Source organism: Ambystoma mexicanum, chromosome 13, assembly GCF_040938575.1.
Source record: "Ambystoma mexicanum isolate Mex_15411 chromosome 13, UKY_AmexF1_1, whole genome shotgun sequence".
Lineage (NCBI taxonomy): Eukaryota > Metazoa > Chordata > Amphibia > Caudata > Ambystomatidae > Ambystoma > Ambystoma mexicanum.
Window position 1 is genome coordinate 340397405 of NC_090938.1, and position 20384 is coordinate 340417788.

General features: G+C 53.1%; 1 protein-coding gene across 1 annotated transcript in view; it reads left to right on the top strand.

The window, feature by feature from the left end:
• The first annotated feature begins 938 nt into the window (after positions 1-938).
• Positions 939-20384, top strand: part of AJUBA (ajuba LIM protein) — a 154261-nt gene continuing 134815 nt past the window's right edge. Inside the window, exon 1 of the mRNA XM_069633840.1 lies at positions 939-3869. Coding sequence (XP_069489941.1) covers positions 2546-3869 — 1324 coding nt within the window. The 5' untranslated portion in view covers positions 939-2545. The remainder of the gene's footprint in view (positions 3870-20384) is intronic.

A 20384-nucleotide genomic window follows, 5' to 3' on the forward strand; every position in this document is an offset into this window, starting at 1 on the left:
CGTGTCTGCCCCGCCAGGGTTCTGGCCCCCCGGGCCATGTATTTGTCATCCTTTGGGGTTGGGTTCCTTAGAAGCGGCTGTTTGTTCATTGCGGCATAATGTGCCTAGTTACATACGAGAGGTACAAGCCTAAGGGAGGCACGTGGGCATCAAAGAGAGCAGGCGTCAGGGGCAACAATGTGAGCGAAAGAAAAGTGCAAAGCAAGATACGTGTCGTCCGGTTAAGAAAGGCAGTGTCCGAAATTCGTGGAAGATGCGAAAATAGCAGAAGAACAAGCATCCACTGAATATATGGAGCAGATTGCAAGAAATTAACAATGGAAAGTGGGAAGGAGGTAGATTGGGAGTGATGGGGCAAGGCGTGACTGAGATAAGGCACAAATGAAGGGACGGAAGTGCGACTGGGGGAGGGGGGGCAAGAGCAACAGAGGTAAGGTGTGAGCCAGCAAGCGCAAGTGGCTCAGGAATAGATGTCGTGGAAAGCGGGTTGCATACCAGTGATTCACCAGCAAGACACGGGGAGACAAAGGGGGTTGTCAATTCTAAGAACTACAGCCCCAGTAGAACAATAGTAATGCAAAACAAAGGGTACATCTGGTCGTTATGATGTGCCTTGTGTGGCAAGATCAAGCAAGCCATGAGCAGACTGTGTGGTCCTGCGTGAACACTTAAGTCATGGGAATGCTAAGAAATCAAGGGTAAAGCTTGAGACCCAGAGTTCCTGCCTCATAACAGTATGTTCCCAGGACACCGATTCTGCCTTGATTCAAATTCCTGCAGGATTTAGCTGGTGTTCCCAGCCCCCTTCATGCCCTCCCCTTAACTCCCCTGAGCCGGCAACCCCTCCCCCCGCCCCCGCTTCCCAGCCCCCACCACCTCTTGGCCTCTCAGACATTCTTCAGTGCCTCATTCTCACAGGCGTCGCACGGCCCCCTTTCCCGTTTATCCCTCCGCCGCATTCCAGGCTTGAAGAATAAATAATCCCTCAAACCCCTCCCGAAAAGGGGTGCCTACCGTCCCTCCCCTCGCAGCCTCAACCCACACCAACTAGCACCTGTGCAGTCCCACTTAAACTGCGAGCCCACTCCGTCTCAAAGGAGCACCCCTCAAAAGAAACAAGTGAACATTCCGTAGCGGATTCGTGTCCTCCCCCATAAAAAAAAAAAACAGGAGACGAAATCCCCAATGGAATTCCTCCGCCATCCAGAGGCTGAATAACGAGATCCGGTGGGTACAGCCAGCTAGACAGAGCCAGCGGTCCACAGACAAACTGTACAAGATACAAAGTTCGCCAGCAGGCGTGGAGACTGGGGCGCTTAGCGCGTTTATCTGCTTGCGGCAGATAAGGAGCCTAACCGCCCTAAACCCTCCCACAAGAAGCAACGGAACATCCTTAAGGCATCAGGGATAAGGTAAAGCTGACCCTGTGCTCAGGCGGAGGAACAATCGGGAAGATTCCAAGCTGCAGCGCCAGTGCTGCCATCCTCCATCTTCTGCCTGCAAGAAGAGCCTGTGAGCCGCAGGAAGTGATCAAAAACATCGCCTGCAGCCTATGGGGAGTATTCATGCTGCACGAAGGAGTCGAGGCGGCGTCGTTATATCCCGCAGGAAGTTCTGGAGCTGCAGAAAGGAATTAAAAAGAGTCAACGCTACTGCAGGAAGTTGTGTAGCCGCAGCCGGAGTTTGTGTTGCCCCATTGGCGGTTTGACGCGGGAGTCTGCGGTCTTAGTGAAGACGGGAACCACGTCCTGCTCTTTTGCAGGGTGGAGAAGTTGCAGAAAATGAAGATCATCCGCTGCCATGCTGCGGGGAGATGCAGCGACTCCTGGGGCTGCAGGGAAAGTGCGACCAGAAGAGGGTGAACACATCCACGGTACCAAATTCTCATTCCGCGAGAAGGGACTGAAGCCGCCACCAGCCGTGCCGCAGGCAGAACCTCGAAGTCCTGGAGCTTTGAGCATCCTGCAAGACTAAGCAGGTAGTCATTATAGAAACAGCAGTGTCTCAGCCAATCTGTACTCCCACAAGGAAACGCAGGACCCCGGCCCGCATGCACTTGGCCCCCATCAGCAGAGTTCGCAGGCGATTTTTTTCTTGGCCCCAGTGGCGCTGGGCAGGGTCTTTGCAGAAATGGACTGCCCGGTGGCCTTTCTTCTGGGCTGCCCCTCGCTATTGCCTCCGGAGGAATGAAGCCTTTTTGCTATGGCGCCGGGCTCCTTTTTGTGTTACTGTACTGGTGTGAAGAGTGTTCCACAGATGTCTCTGTGCCCTGGCGTGAGGACCCCTCGCAGTTTCCGAGTACTGTGTCTGGGTGGTGCCCTGCAAGAAAGACTGATGCCCTGGTTTGATGAGCCTTCTGAGGTTTCACTGTACCGCCCCTAAACCGTGCGGATGGACAAAGGCAGCACAGGAAAGCACTGTTATTTTGGGGTGAAAAAGAACGTGTGGGTATATTCTTGCTCCTGCCATTAGGCTGCTTGTGACGAGGAAGAGGCTGCGGGAGCCTGAGGACTGAGCAGGCGCCGCCTGTCCGCTACGACTGAATATGGACCGACTCGGGGAAAAGGCAAGCAAGTTGCTGGAGCGTCTCAGGATCACGGACTCTGGGAGTGCCAAGTTCGGCCGCCGGAAGCCTGAGCCGCCAGCCAAACAGGCCACCGTGGTAACCACTGTGTCAGACACCGATGTCCAGGGGCAGGCCGCGGTGCCCCATCTAGAACCGTGTCCAGAGAAGGCTGCCCGGCCCCCACTGAGGCGCATGAGCGCCCCCGGACCCCGGGCAGGGGAGCGGCGCTGGGGTCGCAACGGTTCAGGAGAAGAACCCCCAGAGGCGGGCTACCACTACAGCGGGACCGACAGTGGCTTCCAGGATGGCAGTGTAGTCGTGGCACGGCGCCTGGATGGCCGTAAGCGTGCCTCGCTGGAGGCACACCGCTGCAACGCTGGGGACTTCGGGGCCGACTGGGGGCGCCGATACTCGCATGATGTCGCCCGCAATAGCACCGGGAGTGACCTGGATGGCTGCCGCCATGGCAAGGAGTACCGCTACAGCACCGGCAGTGAACTCTCAGCCTACATGTCAAGTTTGGGGCCGCGTGGCTTCCACATGCTGGACGCACGACTCATGGGCGAGTGCCCTGCGGCTGGGGCGCGCTGCCCATCTACCTACTCCGGCGGCCCAGAGGGACTCACAAGTACACGCTCCAGTTTTGCCAGTGACACCAGTAAGCACTCGAGCCCCAGGACCAGCGTCAACCTCGACTGCCCAAGCCGGCCCTGCAGCAACCGCACCAGCGGCATCAGCCTGGGCTACGACCAGCGGCATGGCAGCCCGCAGCCCGGGGGTCCCTTTTCCCTAAGCCCAGCCAGCTCCGGCCTGGGTGAGAGTGGCAGCGGCCTAGTACCCTACCCCGAACTCGATGAAGCACTGCACCGGCTCTGCCAGCTGCGCCCAGCAGGCGCCGATGGCTTTGGCAGCCTCCTGCCCTACCTAGAACTGGACGATGAGCTGCAGCGACTCAGCCACCTGCGGCCTGGCGCGGTGGCCCAGGACAGCCGGCACTCCTTCCCGCCAGCGCTAGGCCTGGCCGCCCGCCCAGAGCCTGCCCAGCCTGTCCGACGCTCAGTGGCTGGGTATCCAGACGGTGGCCGTGGCCTGCGCTTCTCCACTGGCGCGCAGTATCAGGAGGAGCTGGCAGTCATTCTGTGTAGCGGTGCCAGGCGGGCGTCCGAGACCAGAGCCAGCCAGGACACACCCGAGCGACCGGGGCTCTTCCAGCAGGTCAGCTCGGCTCTGGTGAACCCGGCGCCTGGTAGTGCCCAGGAGGTGCCTAGTGGCCACGACTTGGATGCGAAAGAGGACTACTTTGGTGAGTAATGTGCAGCCAAGGACTGCTCAGGATAAGGGAGGAGGTGCCTCCAAATCAAGGTGTTTATTCCGTTGCATGATGACTGCACGAGAATGCTGGCAGCATAGAGACTACACATGTGCTATTTCTCTTTCATTCACAGAAAAACAACTCGCTGGCATATCTGCTGTACGCTTAATCATACTACTAGTCTGGCACGTTTTCCATCGAGAACAAAGGGTGGTTAATCTCTTTCTATCCCAGAAATGTGCCCGGCAGCAGTAAACGTTTACATTACACCTAGAACTGGTGCAGCCCAACTAGTGCTCTAGGGATGATGTGACATGTGAGGGCACTCACTCTAGGGCTGGTATAATGCAGTACTAGGGATGGGTTGACAGCACTTGTTCTAGGGCTGTATAATGCTTGGGGATGATTTGAGGGTACTCGCTCTAGAGCTGGTATAAGGCTGTAAGGGTGATGTGAGGGCATTTGCTCTAGGGCTGGCATGCTGTAGTAGGGGTGGTATGAGATTACTCGTTCTAGGACTGGTATAATGCTTTATGCATGGGGTGAGAGCACTTGCCCTAGGGTTGGTATAATGCTGTAGTAGGGATGACGCAAGGGCACTTGCTCTAGAGCTGGTATAAAGCTGTATTGATGGTGTGAGGGCACTCGCTCTAGGGCCGGTATTATGTGGGGGCACTCGCTCTAGATCTGGAATAATACTGTAGAAGGGATGGTCTGAGGGTACTCACTTCAGGGCTGGTATAATACCCTAGTAGGGATGACGTGGGGGCACGCGCTCTAGGGCTGGTAAAGCTGTAGGGATGATGTGAGGGCACTGTAGGGCTGGTATAAGGTTGATCTGAGGGCACTTGCTTTAGTGCTGGTATAATGCTGTAGGAATGATGCAAGGGCACTCGTTCTAGAGCTGGTATAAGGATGCTGTGAGGGCACTCGAGGGCTGGTATAATGCTGTAGTGGGATTGATGTAAGGGGACTCTTTCAAGGGCTGGTGCAAGGATGATGTGAGGGCACTCTAGGCTCGTATAATTCTGTAGTAGGGATGATGTGAGGGCACTCGCTCTAGAGCTGGTATAAGGATGATGTGAGGCACTCGCTCTAGAGCTGGTATAAGGATGATGTGAGGCACTCGCTCTAGAGCTGGTATAAGGATGATGTGAGGCACTCGCTCTAGAGCTGGTATAAGGATGATGTGAGGCACTCGCTCTAGGGCTGGTATAATGATGATGTGAGGGCTAGAGTTGGTATAAGGCTGTATGGATGGTATGAGGGCACTCGCTCGAGGGCTCATAAAATGCTGTAGTGGGGATGATGTAAGGGCACTTGCTCTAGAGTTGGTATAATGATGAAGTGAGGGCACTCACTCTAGGGCTGGTATAATGCTATAATAGGGATGATGTGAGGGCATTTGCTTTAGGGCTGGCATGCTGTAGTAGGGATGGTATGAGATTACTCGTTCTAGGACTGGTATAATGCTGTAGAGATGGGGTGAGAGCACTTGCCCTAGGGCTGGTATAATGCTGTAGAGTTGATGTGCGGGCACTTGCTGTAGAGTTGGTATAATGTAGTAGGGATTATGTGGGGGCACTTGCTCTAGGGCTGGTATATGACTGTAGGGATGATGTGAGGGCACTTGTGCTAGAGCTGGTATAAGGCTGTATGGATGGTGTGAGGGCACTCACTCGACGGCTCATATACTGCCGTAGTTGGGATGATGTAAGGGGACTCGCTCTATGGCTAGTTTAAGGCGGCAAGGATGATGTGAATGCACTCGCTCTAGGCTTGTATAATGCTGTAAGGAAGATGTGAGGCCACCCGCGCTAGAGCTGGTGTAAGGCTAATGTGAGGGATGCTTTGAGGGCACTCGCTCTAGAGCTGGTAAAAGGCTGTAGAGGGATGCTGTGAGGGTACTCGTCTATGAGCTGGTATAAGGATGGTTTGAGGCACTCGTTCTAAGGGCTGGTGTAATGCTGTAGGAATGATGTGAGAGCACTCGCTCTAGAGCTGGTATAAGGATAATGCGAGGCACTCGCTCCAGGGCTGGTATAAGGATGATGTACTTGCTCTAGAGCTGGTGTAATGCTGTAGGGATGATGTGAGGGCACTCGCTCTAGGGCTGGTGTAATGATGGCGTGAGGCACTCGCTATAGGGCTGGTATAATGCTAGTGTGAGGGCACTCGCTCTAGGGCTGGCATAATGATGGTGTGAGGGCACTCGCTCTAGGGCTGGTATAATGATGGCGTGAGGCACTCGCTATAGGGCTGGTGTAATGCTGCAGGGATGATGTGAGGGCACTCGCTCTAGGGCTGGTGTAATGATGGTGTGAGGGCACTCGCTCTAGGGCTGGTGTAATGATGGTGTGAGGGCACTCGCTCTAGGGCTGGTGTAATGATGGTGTGAGGGCACTCGCTCTAGGGCTGGTATAATGATGGCATTCGGGCACTCGCTCTAGGGCCGGTGTAATGATGGTATGAGGGCACTCGCTCTAGGGCCGGTATAATGATGGTGTGAGGGCACTCGCTCTACGGCTGGTATAATGATGATGTGAGGGCACTCGCTCTAGGGCCGGTATAATGATGGCGTGAGGCACTCGCTCTAGTGCAGGCATAATGATGGCTTGAGGGCACTCGCTCTAGGGCCAGTATAATGATGGCGTGAGGCACTCGCTCTAGGGCTGTAGGGATAATGTGCGGTCACTCGCTCTAGGGCTGGTATAATGATGGCGTGAGGCACTCGCTATAGGGCTGGTATAATGCTAGTGTGAGGGCACTCGCTCTAGGGCTGGCATAATGATGGTGTGAGGGCACTCGCTCTAGGGCTGGTATAATGATGGCGTGAGGCACTCGCTATAGGGCTGGTATAATGATGGCGTGAGGGCACTCGCTCTAGGGCCGGTATAATGATGCCGTGAGGCACTCGTCTAGGGCTGTAGGGATAATGTGCGGACACTCGCTCTAGGGCCGGTATAATGATGGCATGAGGGCACTCGCTCTATGGCTGGTATAATGATGGTGTGAGGGCACTCACTCTAGGGCCGGTATAATGATGGCATGAGGCACTCGCTCTAGGGCTGTTATAATGATGGCGTGAGGCACTCGCTCTAGGGCCGGTATAATTATGGTGTGAGGGAACTCGCGATAGGGCTGGTATAATTATGGTGTGAGGGCACTCGCTTTAGGGCTGGTATAATGATAGTGTGAAAGCACTTGCTCTAGTGCTGGTATAATGAATATGTGAGGGCACTCGCTCTAGGGCTGGTATAATGATGCCGTGAGGCACTCGTCTAGGGCTGTAGGGATAATGTGCGGACACTCGCTCTAGGGCCGGTATAATGATGGCATGAGGGCACTCGCTCTATGGCTGGTATAATGATGGTGTGAGAGCACTCGCTCTAGGGCCGGTATAATGATGATGTGAGGGCACTCGCTCTACGGCTGGTATAATGATGATGTGAGGGCACTCGCTCTAGGGCCGGTATAATGATGGCATGAGGCACTCGCTCTAGGGCTGTTATAATGATGGCGTGAGGCACTCGCTCTAGGGCCGGTATAATTATGGTGTGAGGGCACTCGCGATAGGGCTGGTATAATGATAGTGTGAAAGCACTTGCTCTAGTGCTGGTATAATGATGGTGTGAGGCACTCGCTCTAGGGCCGGTATAATGATGGCATGAGGGCACTCGCTCTAGTGCTGGTATAATGATGGCGTGAGGGCACTCGCTCTAGGGCCGGTATAATGATACCGTGAGGCACTCGTTTAGGGCTGTAGGGATAATGTGCGGACACTCGCTCTAGGGCCGGTATAATGATGGCATGAGGGCACTCGCTCTAGTGCTGGTATAATGATGGTGTGAGGCACTCGCTCTAGTGCTGGTATAATGATGGTGTGAGGCACTCGCTCTAGGGCCGGTATAATGATGGTGTGAGGGCACTTGCTCTAGGGCTGGTATAATGATGGTGTGAGGGCACTCGCTCTAGGGCTGTAGGGATAATGTGCGGACACTCGCTCTAGGGCCGGTATAATGATGGCATGAGGGCACTCGCTCTACGGCTGGTATAATGATGGTGTGAGGGCACTCGCTCTAGGGCCGGTATAATGATGGCGTGAGGCACTCGCTCTAGTGCCGGTATAATGATGGCGTGAGGGCGCTCGCTCTAGGGCTGTAGGGATAATGTGCGGACACTCGCTCTAGGGCCGGTATAATGATGGCATGAGGGCACTCGCTCTAGGGCCGGTATAATGATGGCGTGAGACACTCGCTCTAGTGCCGGTATAATGATGGTGTGAGGGCACTCGCTCTAGGGCCGGTATAATGATGGTGTGAGGGTACTCGCACTAGGGCTGGTATAATTATGGCATGAGGCACTCGCTCTAGGGCTGGTATAATGATGGTGTGAGGGCACTCGCTCTAGGGCTGTAGGGATAATGTGCGGACACTCGCTCTAGGGCCGGTATAATGATGATGTGAGGGCACTGGCTCTAGGGCTGGTATAATGATGGTGTGAGGCACTCGCTCTAGGGCTGGTATAATGATAGTGTGAGAGCACTTGCTCTAGAGCTGGTATAATGATGGTGTGAGGCACTCGCTCTAGGGCCGGTATAATGATGGTGTGAGGGAACACGCTCTAGTGCTGGTATAATTATGGTGTGAGGGCACTCGCTTTAGGGCTGGTATAATGATAGTGTGAGAGCACTTGCTCTAGAGCTGGTATAATGATGGTGTGAGGCACTCGCTCTAGGGCCGGTATAATGATGGTGTGAGGGCACTTGCTCTAGGGCTGCTATAATGATGGTGTGAGGGCACTCGCTCTAGGGCTGGTATAATGATGGTGTGAGGGCACTTGCTCTAGGACTGGTATAATGATGATGTGAGGGCACTCGCTTTAGGGCTGGTATAATGATGGTGTGAGGCACTCGCTCTACGGCTGGTATAATGATGATGTGAGGGCACTCGCTCTAGGGCCGGTATAATGATGGTGTGAGGCACTCGCTCTACGGCTGGTATAATGATGATGTGAGGGCACTTGCTCTAGGGCTGGTATAATGATGGTGTGAGGCACTCGCTCTACGGCTGGTATAATGATGATGTGAGGGCACTCGCTCTAGGGCTGGTATAATGATGGTGTGAGGCACTCGCTCTAGGGCTGGTATAATGATGATGTGAGGGCACTCGCTCTAGGGCCGGTATAATGATGGCGTGAGGCACTCGCTCTACGGCCAGTATAACGATGGTGTGAAGGCACTCGCTCTAGGGCCGGTATAATGATGGCGTGAGGCACTCGTCTAGGGCTGTAGGGATAATGTGCGGACACTCGCTCTAGGGCCGGTATAATGATGGCATGAGGGCACTCGATCTAGGGCTGGTATAATGATGGTGTGAGGGCACTCGCTCTGGGGCTGGTATAATGATGGTGTGAGGGCACTCGCTCTAGGGCTGGTATAACGATGGTGTGAGGGCACTCGCTCTAGGGCTGTAGGGATAATCTGCGGACACTCGCTCTAGCGCTGGTATAATGATGGCGTGAGGCCCTCGCTCTAGTGCCGGTATAATGATGGTGTGAGGGCACTCGCTCTACTGCTGGTATAATGATGATGTGAGCGCACTCCCTCTGTGGCTGGTATAATGATGATGTGAGGGCACTCGCTCTAGGGCCGGTATAATGATGGCGTGAGGCACTCGCTCTAGTGCTGGTATAATGATAACGTGAGGGCACTTGCTCTAGGGCCGGTATAAAGATGGCGTGATGCACTCGCTCTAGTGCTGGTATATTGATGGCGTGAGGGCACTCGGTCTAGGGCCAGTATAATGATGGCGTGAGGCACTCGCTCTAGGGCTGTAGGGATAATGTGCGGACGCTCGCTCTAGGGCTGGTATAATGATGGCGTGAGGCACTCGCTCTAGTGCCGGTATAATGATGGTGTGAGGGCACTCGCTCTAGGGCCGGTATAATGATGGTGTGAGGGCACTCGCTCTAGGGCTGGTACAATGATGGATTGAGGCACTCGCTCTAGGGCTGGTATAATGATGGTGTGAGGCACTCGCTCTAGGGCCGGTATAATGATGGTGTGAGGGCACTCGCTCTAGGGCTGGTATAATGATGGTGTGAGGGCACTCGCTCTACGGCTGGTATAATGATAATGTGAGGGCACTCGCTCTATGGCTGGTATAATGATGGCGTGAGGCACTCGCTCTACGGCTGGAGGGCCGGTATAATGATAATGTGAGGGCACTCGCTCTATGGCTGGTATAATGATGGCGTGGGGCACTCGCTCTACGGCTGGTATAATGATGATGTGAGGGCACTCGCTCTACGGCTGGTATAATGATGGCGTGAGGCACTCGCTCTAGTGCCGGTATATTGATGGTGTGAGGGCACTCGCTCTACGGCTGGTATAATGATGATGTGAGGGCACTCGCTCTATGGCCGGTATAATGATGGTGTGAGGCACTTGCTCTAGTGCCGGTATAATGATGGCGTGAGGCACTCGCTCTAGGGCTGGTATAATGATGGTGTGAGGGCACTCGCTCTAGGGCCGGTATAATGATGGCACGCGGGCACTCGCTCTAGGGCTGGTATAATGATGGTGTGAGGGCACTCGCTCTGGGGCTGGTATAATGATGATGTGAGGGCACTCGCTCTATGGCCGGTATAATGATGGTGTGAGGCACTTGCTCTAGTGCCGGTATAATGATGGCGTGAGGCACTCGCTCTAGGGCCGGTATAATGATGGTGTGAGGGCACTCGCTCTACGGCTGGTATAATGATGATGTGAGGGCACTCGCTCTATGGCCGGTATAATGATGGTGTGAGGCACTTGCTCTAGTGCCGGTATAATGATGGCGTGAGGCACTCGCTCTAGGGCCGGTATAATGATGGCATGCGGGCACTCGCTCTAGGGCTGGTATAATGATGGTGTGAGGGCACTCGCTCTGGGGCTGGTATAATGATGATGTGAGGGCACTCGCTCTATGGCCGGTATAATGATGGTGTGAGGCACTTGCTCTAGTGCCGGTATAATGATGGCGTGAGGCACTCGCTCTAGGGCCGGTATAATGATGATGTGAGGGCCCTCGCTCTAGGGCCGGTATAATGATGATGTGAGGGCACTCGCTCTAGGGCCGGTATAATGATGATGTGAGGGCACTCGCTCTAGGGCCGGTAAATTGATGATGTGAGGGCACTCGCTCTAGGGCCGGTATAATGATGATGTGCGGGCACTCGCTCTAGGGCCGGTATAATGATGGTGTGAGGGCACTCGCTCTAAGGCTGGTATAATGATGATGTGAGGCACTCGCTCTAGGGCCGGTATAATGATGGCGTGAGGCACTCGCTCTAGGGCCGGTATAATGATGGTGTGAGGGTACTCGCTCTATGGCCGGTGTAATGAGGGCATGAGGCACTCGCTCTAGGGCCGGTATAATGATGGCGTGAGGCACTCGCTCTAGGGCCGGTATAATGAGGGCGTGAGGCACTCGCTCTAGGGCCGGTATAATGATGGCGTGAGGCACTCGCTCTAGGGCCGGTATAATGATGGTGTGAGGGTACTCGCTCTATGGCCGGTATAATGAGGGCGTGAGGCACTCGCTCTAGGGCCGGTATAATGATGGCGTGAGGCACTCGCTCTAGGGCCGGTATAATGATGGTGTGAGGGCACTCTCTCTAGGGCTGGAGATGGATGCTGTGAGGGTACTCGCCTGTGAGGGCACTCGCTCTAGGGCTGGTATAATGATGGCGTGAGGCACTCGCTCTAGGGCTGGTATAATGATGGCGTGAGGGCACTCGCTCTAGGGCTGGTATAATGATGGTGTGAGGGCACTCGCTCTAGGGCTGGTATAATGATGGTGTGAGGGCACTCGTTCTGGGGCTGGTATAATGATGGTGTGAGGGCACTCGCTCTAGGGCCGGTATAATGATGGCGTGAGGCACTCGCTCTAGGGCCGGTATAATGGTGGTGTGAGGGCACTCGCTCTAGGGCCGGTATAATGATGGTGTGCGGGCACTCGCTCTAGGGCTGGTATAATGATGGCATGAGGCACTCGCTCTAGGGCTGGTATAATGATGGCGTGAGGCACTCGCTCTAGGGTTGGTATAATGATGGTGTGAGGGCACTCGCTCTAGGCTGGTATAATGGTGGCGTGAGGGCACTCGGTATATGTCTGTATAATGATGGCATGAGGGCACTCGCTCTAGGGTTGGTATAATGATGGTGTGAGGGCACTCGCTCTAGGCTGGTATAATGGTGGCGTGAGGGCACTCGGTATATGTCTGTATAATGATGGCATGAGGGCACTCGCTCTAGGGCTGGTATAATGATGGCGCGAGGCACTCGCTCTAGGGCTGGTATAATGGTGGCGTGAGGGCACTCGGTATATGTCTGTATAATGATGGCATGAGGGCACTCGCTCTAGGGCTGGTATAATGATGGCGCGAGGCACTCGCTCTAGGGCTGGTATGATGATGTTGTGAGGGCACTCGCTGTAGGGCTGCTATAATGATGGTGTGAGGCACTCGCTCTAGGGCTGGTATAATGATGGTGTGAGGGCACTCGTTCTGGGGCTGGTATAATGATGGTGTGAGGGCACTCGCTCTAGGGCCGGTATAATGATGGCGTGAGGCACTCGCTCTAGGGCCGGTATAATGATGGCGTGAGGCACTCGCTCTAGGGCCGGTATAATGATGGTGTGAGGGCACTCTCTCTAGGGCTGGAGATGGATGCTGTGAGGGTACTCGCCTGTGAGGGCACTCGCTCTAGGGCTGGTATAATGATGGCGTGAGGCACTCGCTCTAGGGCTGGTATAATGATGGCGTGAGGGCACTCGCTCTAGGGCTGGTATAATGATGGTGTGAGGGCACTCGCTCTAGGGCTGGTATAATGATGGTGTGAGGGCACTCGTTCTGGGGCTGGTATAATGATGGTGTGAGGGCACTCGCTCTAGGGCCGGTATAATGATGGCGTGAGGCACTCGCTCTAGGGCCGGTATAATGGTGGTGTGAGGGCACTCGCTCTAGGGCCGGTATAATGATGGTGTGCGGGCACTCGCTCTAGGGCTGGTATAATGATGGCATGAGGCACTCGCTCTAGGGCTGGTATAATGATGGCGTGAGGCACTCGCTCTAGGGTTGGTATAATGATGGTGTGAGGGCACTCGCTCTAGGCTGGTATAATGGTGGCGTGAGGGCACTCGGTATATGTCTGTATAATGATGGCATGAGGGCACTCGCTCTAGGGTTGGTATAATGATGGTGTGAGGGCACTCGCTCTAGGCTGGTATAATGGTGGCGTGAGGGCACTCGGTATATGTCTGTATAATGATGGCATGAGGGCACTCGCTCTAGGGCTGGTATAATGATGGCGCGAGGCACTCGCTCTAGGGCTGGTATAATGGTGGCGTGAGGGCACTCGGTATATGTCTGTATAATGATGGCATGAGGGCACTCGCTCTAGGGCTGGTATAATGATGGCGCGAGGCACTCGCTCTAGGGCTGGTATGATGATGTTGTGAGGGCACTCGCTGTAGGGCTGCTATAATGATGGTGTGAGGCACTCGCTCTAGGGCTGGTATAATGATGGTGTGAGGGCACTCGTTCTGGGGCTGGTATAATGATGGTGTGAGGCACTCGCTCTAGGGCCGGTATAATGATGGCGTGAGGCACTCGCTCTAGGGCCGGTATAATGGTGGTGTGAGGGCACTCGCTCTAGGGCCGGTATAATGATGGTGTGAGGGCACTCGCTCTAGGGCTGGTATAATGATGGCATGAGGCACTCGCTCTAGGGCTGGTATAATGATGGCGTGAGGCACTCGCTCTAGGGTTGGTATAATGATGGTGTGAGGGCACTCGCTCTAGGCTGGTATAATGATGGTGTGCGGGCACTCGCTCTAGGGCTGGTATAATGATGGCATGAGGCACTCGCTCTAGGGCTGGTATAATGATGGTGTGAGGGCACTCGCTCTAGGCTGGTATAATGGTGGCGTGAGGGCACTCGGTATATGTCTGTATAATGATGGCATGAGGGCACTCGCTCTAGGGCTGGTATAATGATGGCGCGAGGCACTCGCTCTAGGGCTGGTATGATGATGTTGTGAGGGCACTCGCTGTAGGGCTGTATAATGCTGTAGGGGTTCCTTTAGCTTTTCCTCTGGGGCTGCAAGAAGAGGGCGCGTGTGTAACCGTAATGGATGGACGTGGGGACGGCGCACCTTTGTGACCGCAGGAATCTGGGCTCGCTCTAGACGCCTGCGCCTCTTGCCTGTCTTTGCACGTTCCCGGCTGTGGCGGGCCCTCCTGCCCCCACACGCCCGGCGGCAGGCGCTGCCCGCAGGAATGCCTGGAATGCGCACGAGGCTCTGCACCAGCGCCTGACTCACCTGAGGTACACGGCAAGGGCCCGCCTCTCGATGATGCTGCCTTCACCGAAGGCCCTACACCCACTTGTACCCAGTTATAGGGCCAAACATTGGGCAGGCCACGAGGCCCTGGTCTGAATGGAGAGAAGCTTCTGGGTGGCAAGGGGCTGCGTGTTAGGTTTGGAATCCTGGTGGGGACACTGTCCCACGCTGGGGTTGCTGCCACGGTGTGGTGCACCACAAAGGGATTGGATCACACACAGAGTGGCTATGTAGATTGTAAAACACTGGATATTTTAGGGAGTCCACACTCGGGGGGAGGGTCGGGGGGGGGGGGTTTGGAGGGGATTTTCGCTACCGTACTTTTGGGTGTACTGGCCTGTCTTTGTAGCCTGGTAGCTGAAGTTTTGCATTCCGATATTCAATTGCGGCACTACATGTCCCAGAATGCAAAGTAAAATCGGACTAGATGTCCTACTCCCGGCTGCTATCTGACAACTGGTGAGCTATAAGGAATGAGATGGGAGGGTGCTGTAACTCGTTTGTTATACTCTAGGGAGCACAGTGGCTGGAGGGGTACTGCTGTAATACTGGGAGTTGTGACACACAAAGAGTGAGAGCGTCTGTCGCACATTGGTGGTAGGACTTTTGGTCACACAATCGCGCTAAGGATGTAGCTGCGATTCGGTGTCGGGTGATGTCACACACTTGAATTGGAAGGGCGCTGTAAGACTGAGGAGGTATGGGGTTGCTTTTAAAAGCGTAGCGATTTGTGTCACACTCCAGGAGGGGGATGCTGACGTACACTGAACGCCCAGGCTCTTATTTTACACTGGCAACACATATGTAGGGTGTTTCTTACGCACTACGTGTACTTTTACGCATTTTGGGCTACTGTCACACACGTAGGTTGGGGGTTGTGTGCTACATTGGGGTGGTAGTCACACACGGACTAGACTATTACATGATATGGAGGATATTGTCATACACTGCGTTGGGTTTTGATAACGCTCATTGGAGTGTGTTTTGGAGTGTTCTGACCCATGACACTGTGTGGGTTGTGTTTACACACAGGGATTCGGACTTGCTGTACCAATTTGAATTGTGCGTGATTTCACACTGGGGTTGATATCTGCCACAACGTGATGGCATGTGGGTTGAAATCTCCCCACTTTGGGGTAACATTGATGTCATGCATGGGGGTGGGTTTGCAGTCACATGCCTGAGGGTGGAAGGTTCTCTCAAACAATCTGCATGGCGTTAATATCACACGGGGAGTTGCTCTTGCACCCTGGTGAGGTTTCATAGAACAGTATGAGTTTGTCTTCGCATACCCAGATGGTTGCTGTTACATTGTGGAGTTGTTGTCAACAATAGGGCCATGTCTGCTGGTGAAACGGGGGTTGCCTTCCCATACCAGGGGGTGCTGTGCTAGGGTTTTGCTAGTTGCTGTCCCCCACTTTCTCCACTCCCACTTTCTCCTTTCCTTCCTAACCTCCTTTTCCCTCCTCCTTATGCCTCCTCTCCCATATCCCCCCACTACCCCTCCTGCACCTCACTTTCCGTCACTCACCGCCCTAATCTTCTTTACCCCCCTCTCGCCCACCATTCCAGTCACATGAACTTGGTGCTCTGGAACGGCAGATCCATCTGCAACAAAACCACAGCAATTCTTGACTTATTCTTTTGCCTCAACCTCCACTTTCTATGCTTAACTGAAACCTGGACCCCCCCATAACACTTCTGTCCCAGCTTCCTTAACCACCTCCTCCTCCTTCTCTGATACCCCTCGTGCTACTGGCCGTGGCAGAGGTGTTGGCCTCCTCTACCACCCCAAGTTTATCTCCTCTCCCCCCCCCTCCAGCTCTCCCTTCTTTCCCTTCCTTTGAATTCCTTTACAAATCCTTCTCCTCTACCCACCCTATCTCTCTCCTGATCATCTATCGTCCCCAGGGCCCTCTATCTTCCTTCTATGAAGACCTGGATCACCTCCTCTCGCTAATCTCTACCTCCCCCTCTCCTCTGTCAGTACTTGGCGACTTTAATCTACATCTCCCTTCTTCCCCTCAATCCTCTCCCCTCCTCTCAATCCTTGATTCCTACCTCCTTTCCCCTCTCCCCTCCTCCTACACACTCCTCTGGCTCCACCCTTGACCTCATCTTTAACTCTTCCTACCCCCCATCACCTGTCTCTACCCTTCCTGTCTATCTCTCTGACCATGCACTTCTCTCATTTTCTTTCTCCTCTCCCTCACTCCTCCTCTCCTTACCCTTCCCCTCCAGTCTACTCACGGCGCGACTTCCGCAACTTTGACCCCTCCCTCTTCACCGACACTTGCACTTCTCTTCTCCCATCTCTCCATGACTACTCCTTATTATCGGCGAACGATGCTCTTTCCTCCCTTTCCTCTGCTATTTCATCCTCCCTTGATTATCTCTACCCTCTTTCCTCCTTCCGTCCTACCCGGAAACCCTCTCAACCATGGCTCACTCCTCATCTCCTCTCTATGAGGCACCTTCTCAGACGTTTCGAGAGACTATGGCTCAAAACTCCCTCGCTATCTAACCAAACCTCTTACTTCTCTTATCACTCCATCTATGATTCTTGTCTGACTTCAGCTAAATCCTCTTAATTCTCTAACCTACTTCAATCTCAAGCGACTCACCCCCGCTGTATCTTCCAAACTCTTGTTCGACTTCTCTCTCCCCCAACTCCTGACCCCTCCTCCAATTCTTTGCTCTCTCCTTCTGACTTCGCTAACTTCTTCTCTTCTAAGATTGTTTCCCTTCGGCAAAAAATTATTACCCCCACCTCTGATCTCCCTTCTTCTTCTCCCCCCCTCCTCCCTCCTGCATGTCCTTCTTCTCTCCCGTCTCCCCCTCTGAAGTCTCTACCCTCCTATCCAAAGCTCACCCCACGTCTGCCCCTACTGACCCTCTCCCTTCCCTTCTCATCCCTAAGATTTACCCTCTTCTTGTCCCCTACCTCACTTCCTTCTTCAACATCTGTCTCTCCTCCGCTACCTTTCCATCTGCCTTTAAACATGCCACGATCATCCCCATACTAAAGAAGCCTTCTGCTGACCCACGTCTCACCTTGAATTTCAGACCTATCTCTCTTCTCCCTTTCCTCTCCAAGCTTTTTGAACACCTTGCATACTCTCAACTTTCATCCTTTGTCACTAATTCCTCTCTCCTACCACCCTTCTAATCAGGCTTTCGTCCTAAACACTCCACTGAAACTGCTCTTACCTCTATTCTGAACTCCCTTCTTACTGCCCGCCATTCTAAACAATCCTCTATCCTTATTCTCCTTGATCTCTCTGCAGCCTTTGACACTGTTGATCACCCCCTCCTCCTTCACACTCTCTCCTCCTTTGGCTTCAAGGGCTCTGTACTCAACTGGTTATCCTCTTACCTCTCTTACCACTCCTTTACAGTCTCCTGGGGTGGTCGGTCCTCTCCTAACTATCCTCTTGAATACGGTGTACCCCAAGGCTCTGTGCTTGTCCCTTTCCTCTTCTCTCTATACACCTCCCTCATTGCTCCGGTTATCTCCTCGTTTGGCATTTCCCACCACTTCTATGCTGACAACACTCAACTCTTCCTCTCCTTCTCCTCCTTCCTAACTGACCTCCACCTACAACTCTCTTCCTGCCTTATTGCCATCAAGAACTGGATTTCTTCCCGATTTCTCTCAACACCGACAAGACAGAAGTCATATTTTTTCCCTCTAACCCTCTTCCCCCTCCTTCTCCTCCCCCTTTCATTCACTTCCCTCCCTCCAACCTCCCTATCTCTTCTCAGGCTCGCAACTTAGGCGTTCTCTTTGACTCCTCTCTCTCCTTCTCCCAACACATCTCCCTCACCTCTGGCTCCTGCCGCTTCCACCTCTTCAACATTCGCAAAATCCGTCCCTCCCTCACTTTCCATGCTACTAAACTCTTAATCTCCACCCTTATCTTCTCCCACCTCTTCTACTGCTCTTCCTTACTCTTTCGACTTCCTACTTCTTACCATGCCCCTCTTAAATCCATCTACCACTCTGCTGTTCGCACCCTCTGTCTCCTTACCTCCCGTGATTCCATCTCTTCCCCTCTCCTACCTTGGCTGGCTTCCTTTTCACTCCCAACTTAAATTTAATGTCTATGTCTTGTCTTCAAATCCCTCCATGGTCTTGCCCCCCCATATCTCTCCTCCGTTCTCTCCTTCTTCTCCCCCTCCCGTCCCCTTCGATCCACTGACCATTTCCTTCTCACTTCACCCCCTGCCCCCTGTGCCTCCTCCCGTTTACGCTCCTTCCAGCTCTTAGCTCCTCTACACTGGAACTCCCTTCCTCTTGCCATCCGTTCTTCCCCCACCTTCACTTCTTTCCGCACTTCCCTTAAATTTCTCCTTCTCCATCCTCCTCCTTGAAGACCCTACCCCCTTCTACTTCCCCTTCTTATCTTTTCCCTTACTCTCTCCCCTCTCCTACCACCTCTCCTACCCCCCCTCTGTTACCCTCCCTTTCCCCCTCCTGCTCTCCCTCTTCACTCCCCACTATCCTGTCCCAACTCCCTTTCCTCCCTCCCCTTCAGTTAATTGCTCTTTCCACTGTTTTGTTGTTTGATTGATTCATATTGTAATGCTTCAACAGAGTTATTCGTAAATGTAAAGCGCTTTGGCGTAAGGCGCTTTATAAATCAATAAAAATACAAAATACAAATACACAGTAGGGGCAACATGGGTGTGGTGGTTTGCTGCCTCAGTAGGATGCTGCTGTCACATAATGGTAAAGTTTGCTGTCCCAGCATGGTATTGCTGTGGCACATCATGAGGTTTTCTGCCACATTGATGAGTTTCTGTTGCATCTTTGTGAGCTTTGCTTTAACGTTGTTGTTTTTGTTTCAAACTTGTAAGGCTGACAAAGTGGGGGAGCTATTCCCGCACATTGGGGTGGGGTTTAGTGTCTCGGTATGGTCTAGATTTTGCAGTGGGGATAGTCCTGTTGTACACTGATGTTATCTATCACATAGTAGAATTGTTGTACCACACGCTAGTGAGGCTTGCTCTTTCCAATTGGGTTGCTGTCATATACCAAGGTGAGGTTTGCTGTCGTCCATTAGCTGGACTTGCTGTCCTAGAAAGGTATACTTCACAGTGGAAACCTGATGTATGTGGGAGATCGCTGTCTCATGAGTGATTTGCTTGTTGTAGTGGGTTGCTGACATCTCGAACTGCTTGCTGTCACATTAGGACAAGTAGAGATTGGTGCCACATACTATATTGAGCTTTGTTCTCATATTTGGGGGTTTTGTCGCACATTGGGATGTGGTATGCTGTCTCAGTTGGGGCTGCTGTCAAACACATTAATACATGTTGCTGTTTCAGTTGGGGTTGCTGCTGTCCACTATTAAAATATGCTGTCGTGGGTAGCTTAGGCATATCCCATAAGATTGGTATTCCACACTGGTTGAGGTTTGCATTTCATTAGATTGGGGTTTCTGACAAATAATAGGTTGAGGTTGGCTCTGCAGAGAGGATTGCTTTCACACCTGAGTAAGGTTTGCTGAGAGAGAAAGTAGGGCTGCTGTGACACACACTGCTGAGGTTTGCTCTTGTCACAAGTGGTTGATTTCACTCTCTTTGGTGGAGTTTACTTTTGCACTGTGGGATTGCTGTCACTGTGTTGAGCGTTGCTGTGCCAAAGGGGTATTCTATTAAATGAGGAGGGTTTGAGGTTGCAGTGAGGGTTGCCGTCTCACAGTGGGTTGAGGTTTGCTATTGCAATCGGGTTCCTTTCGTACACTAGTGTAGTTTGCTGTCACTATGCAGGTTTCTGTTGAATACTGGTGGCATTTTCTCTCAACAGCAAGGGTTTGTTGTTGCAGAGAGGGTCGCACAGAGCAGTGAAGTTTGCTGTAACAGTGTGGGATTCTTGCACACTGGGCTAGGGTTTGCTTTGGCAAACTATTGAGGTTTGCGTTTACAATAGAAGATTGCTTTCATACATTATGGTGAAGTTATGTTGCACACTAGGGGTTGCTATTTTATACTGGTATGGATTGTGCTGTCGTAGTGGGGATGAGGGGTTGCTGTCACTCAGCAATGAGGTTTGTTGTCACACACTTAAAAGACGTTTGCTGATGCAGTGAGGTTTTTTGCACACTGTGTTCAA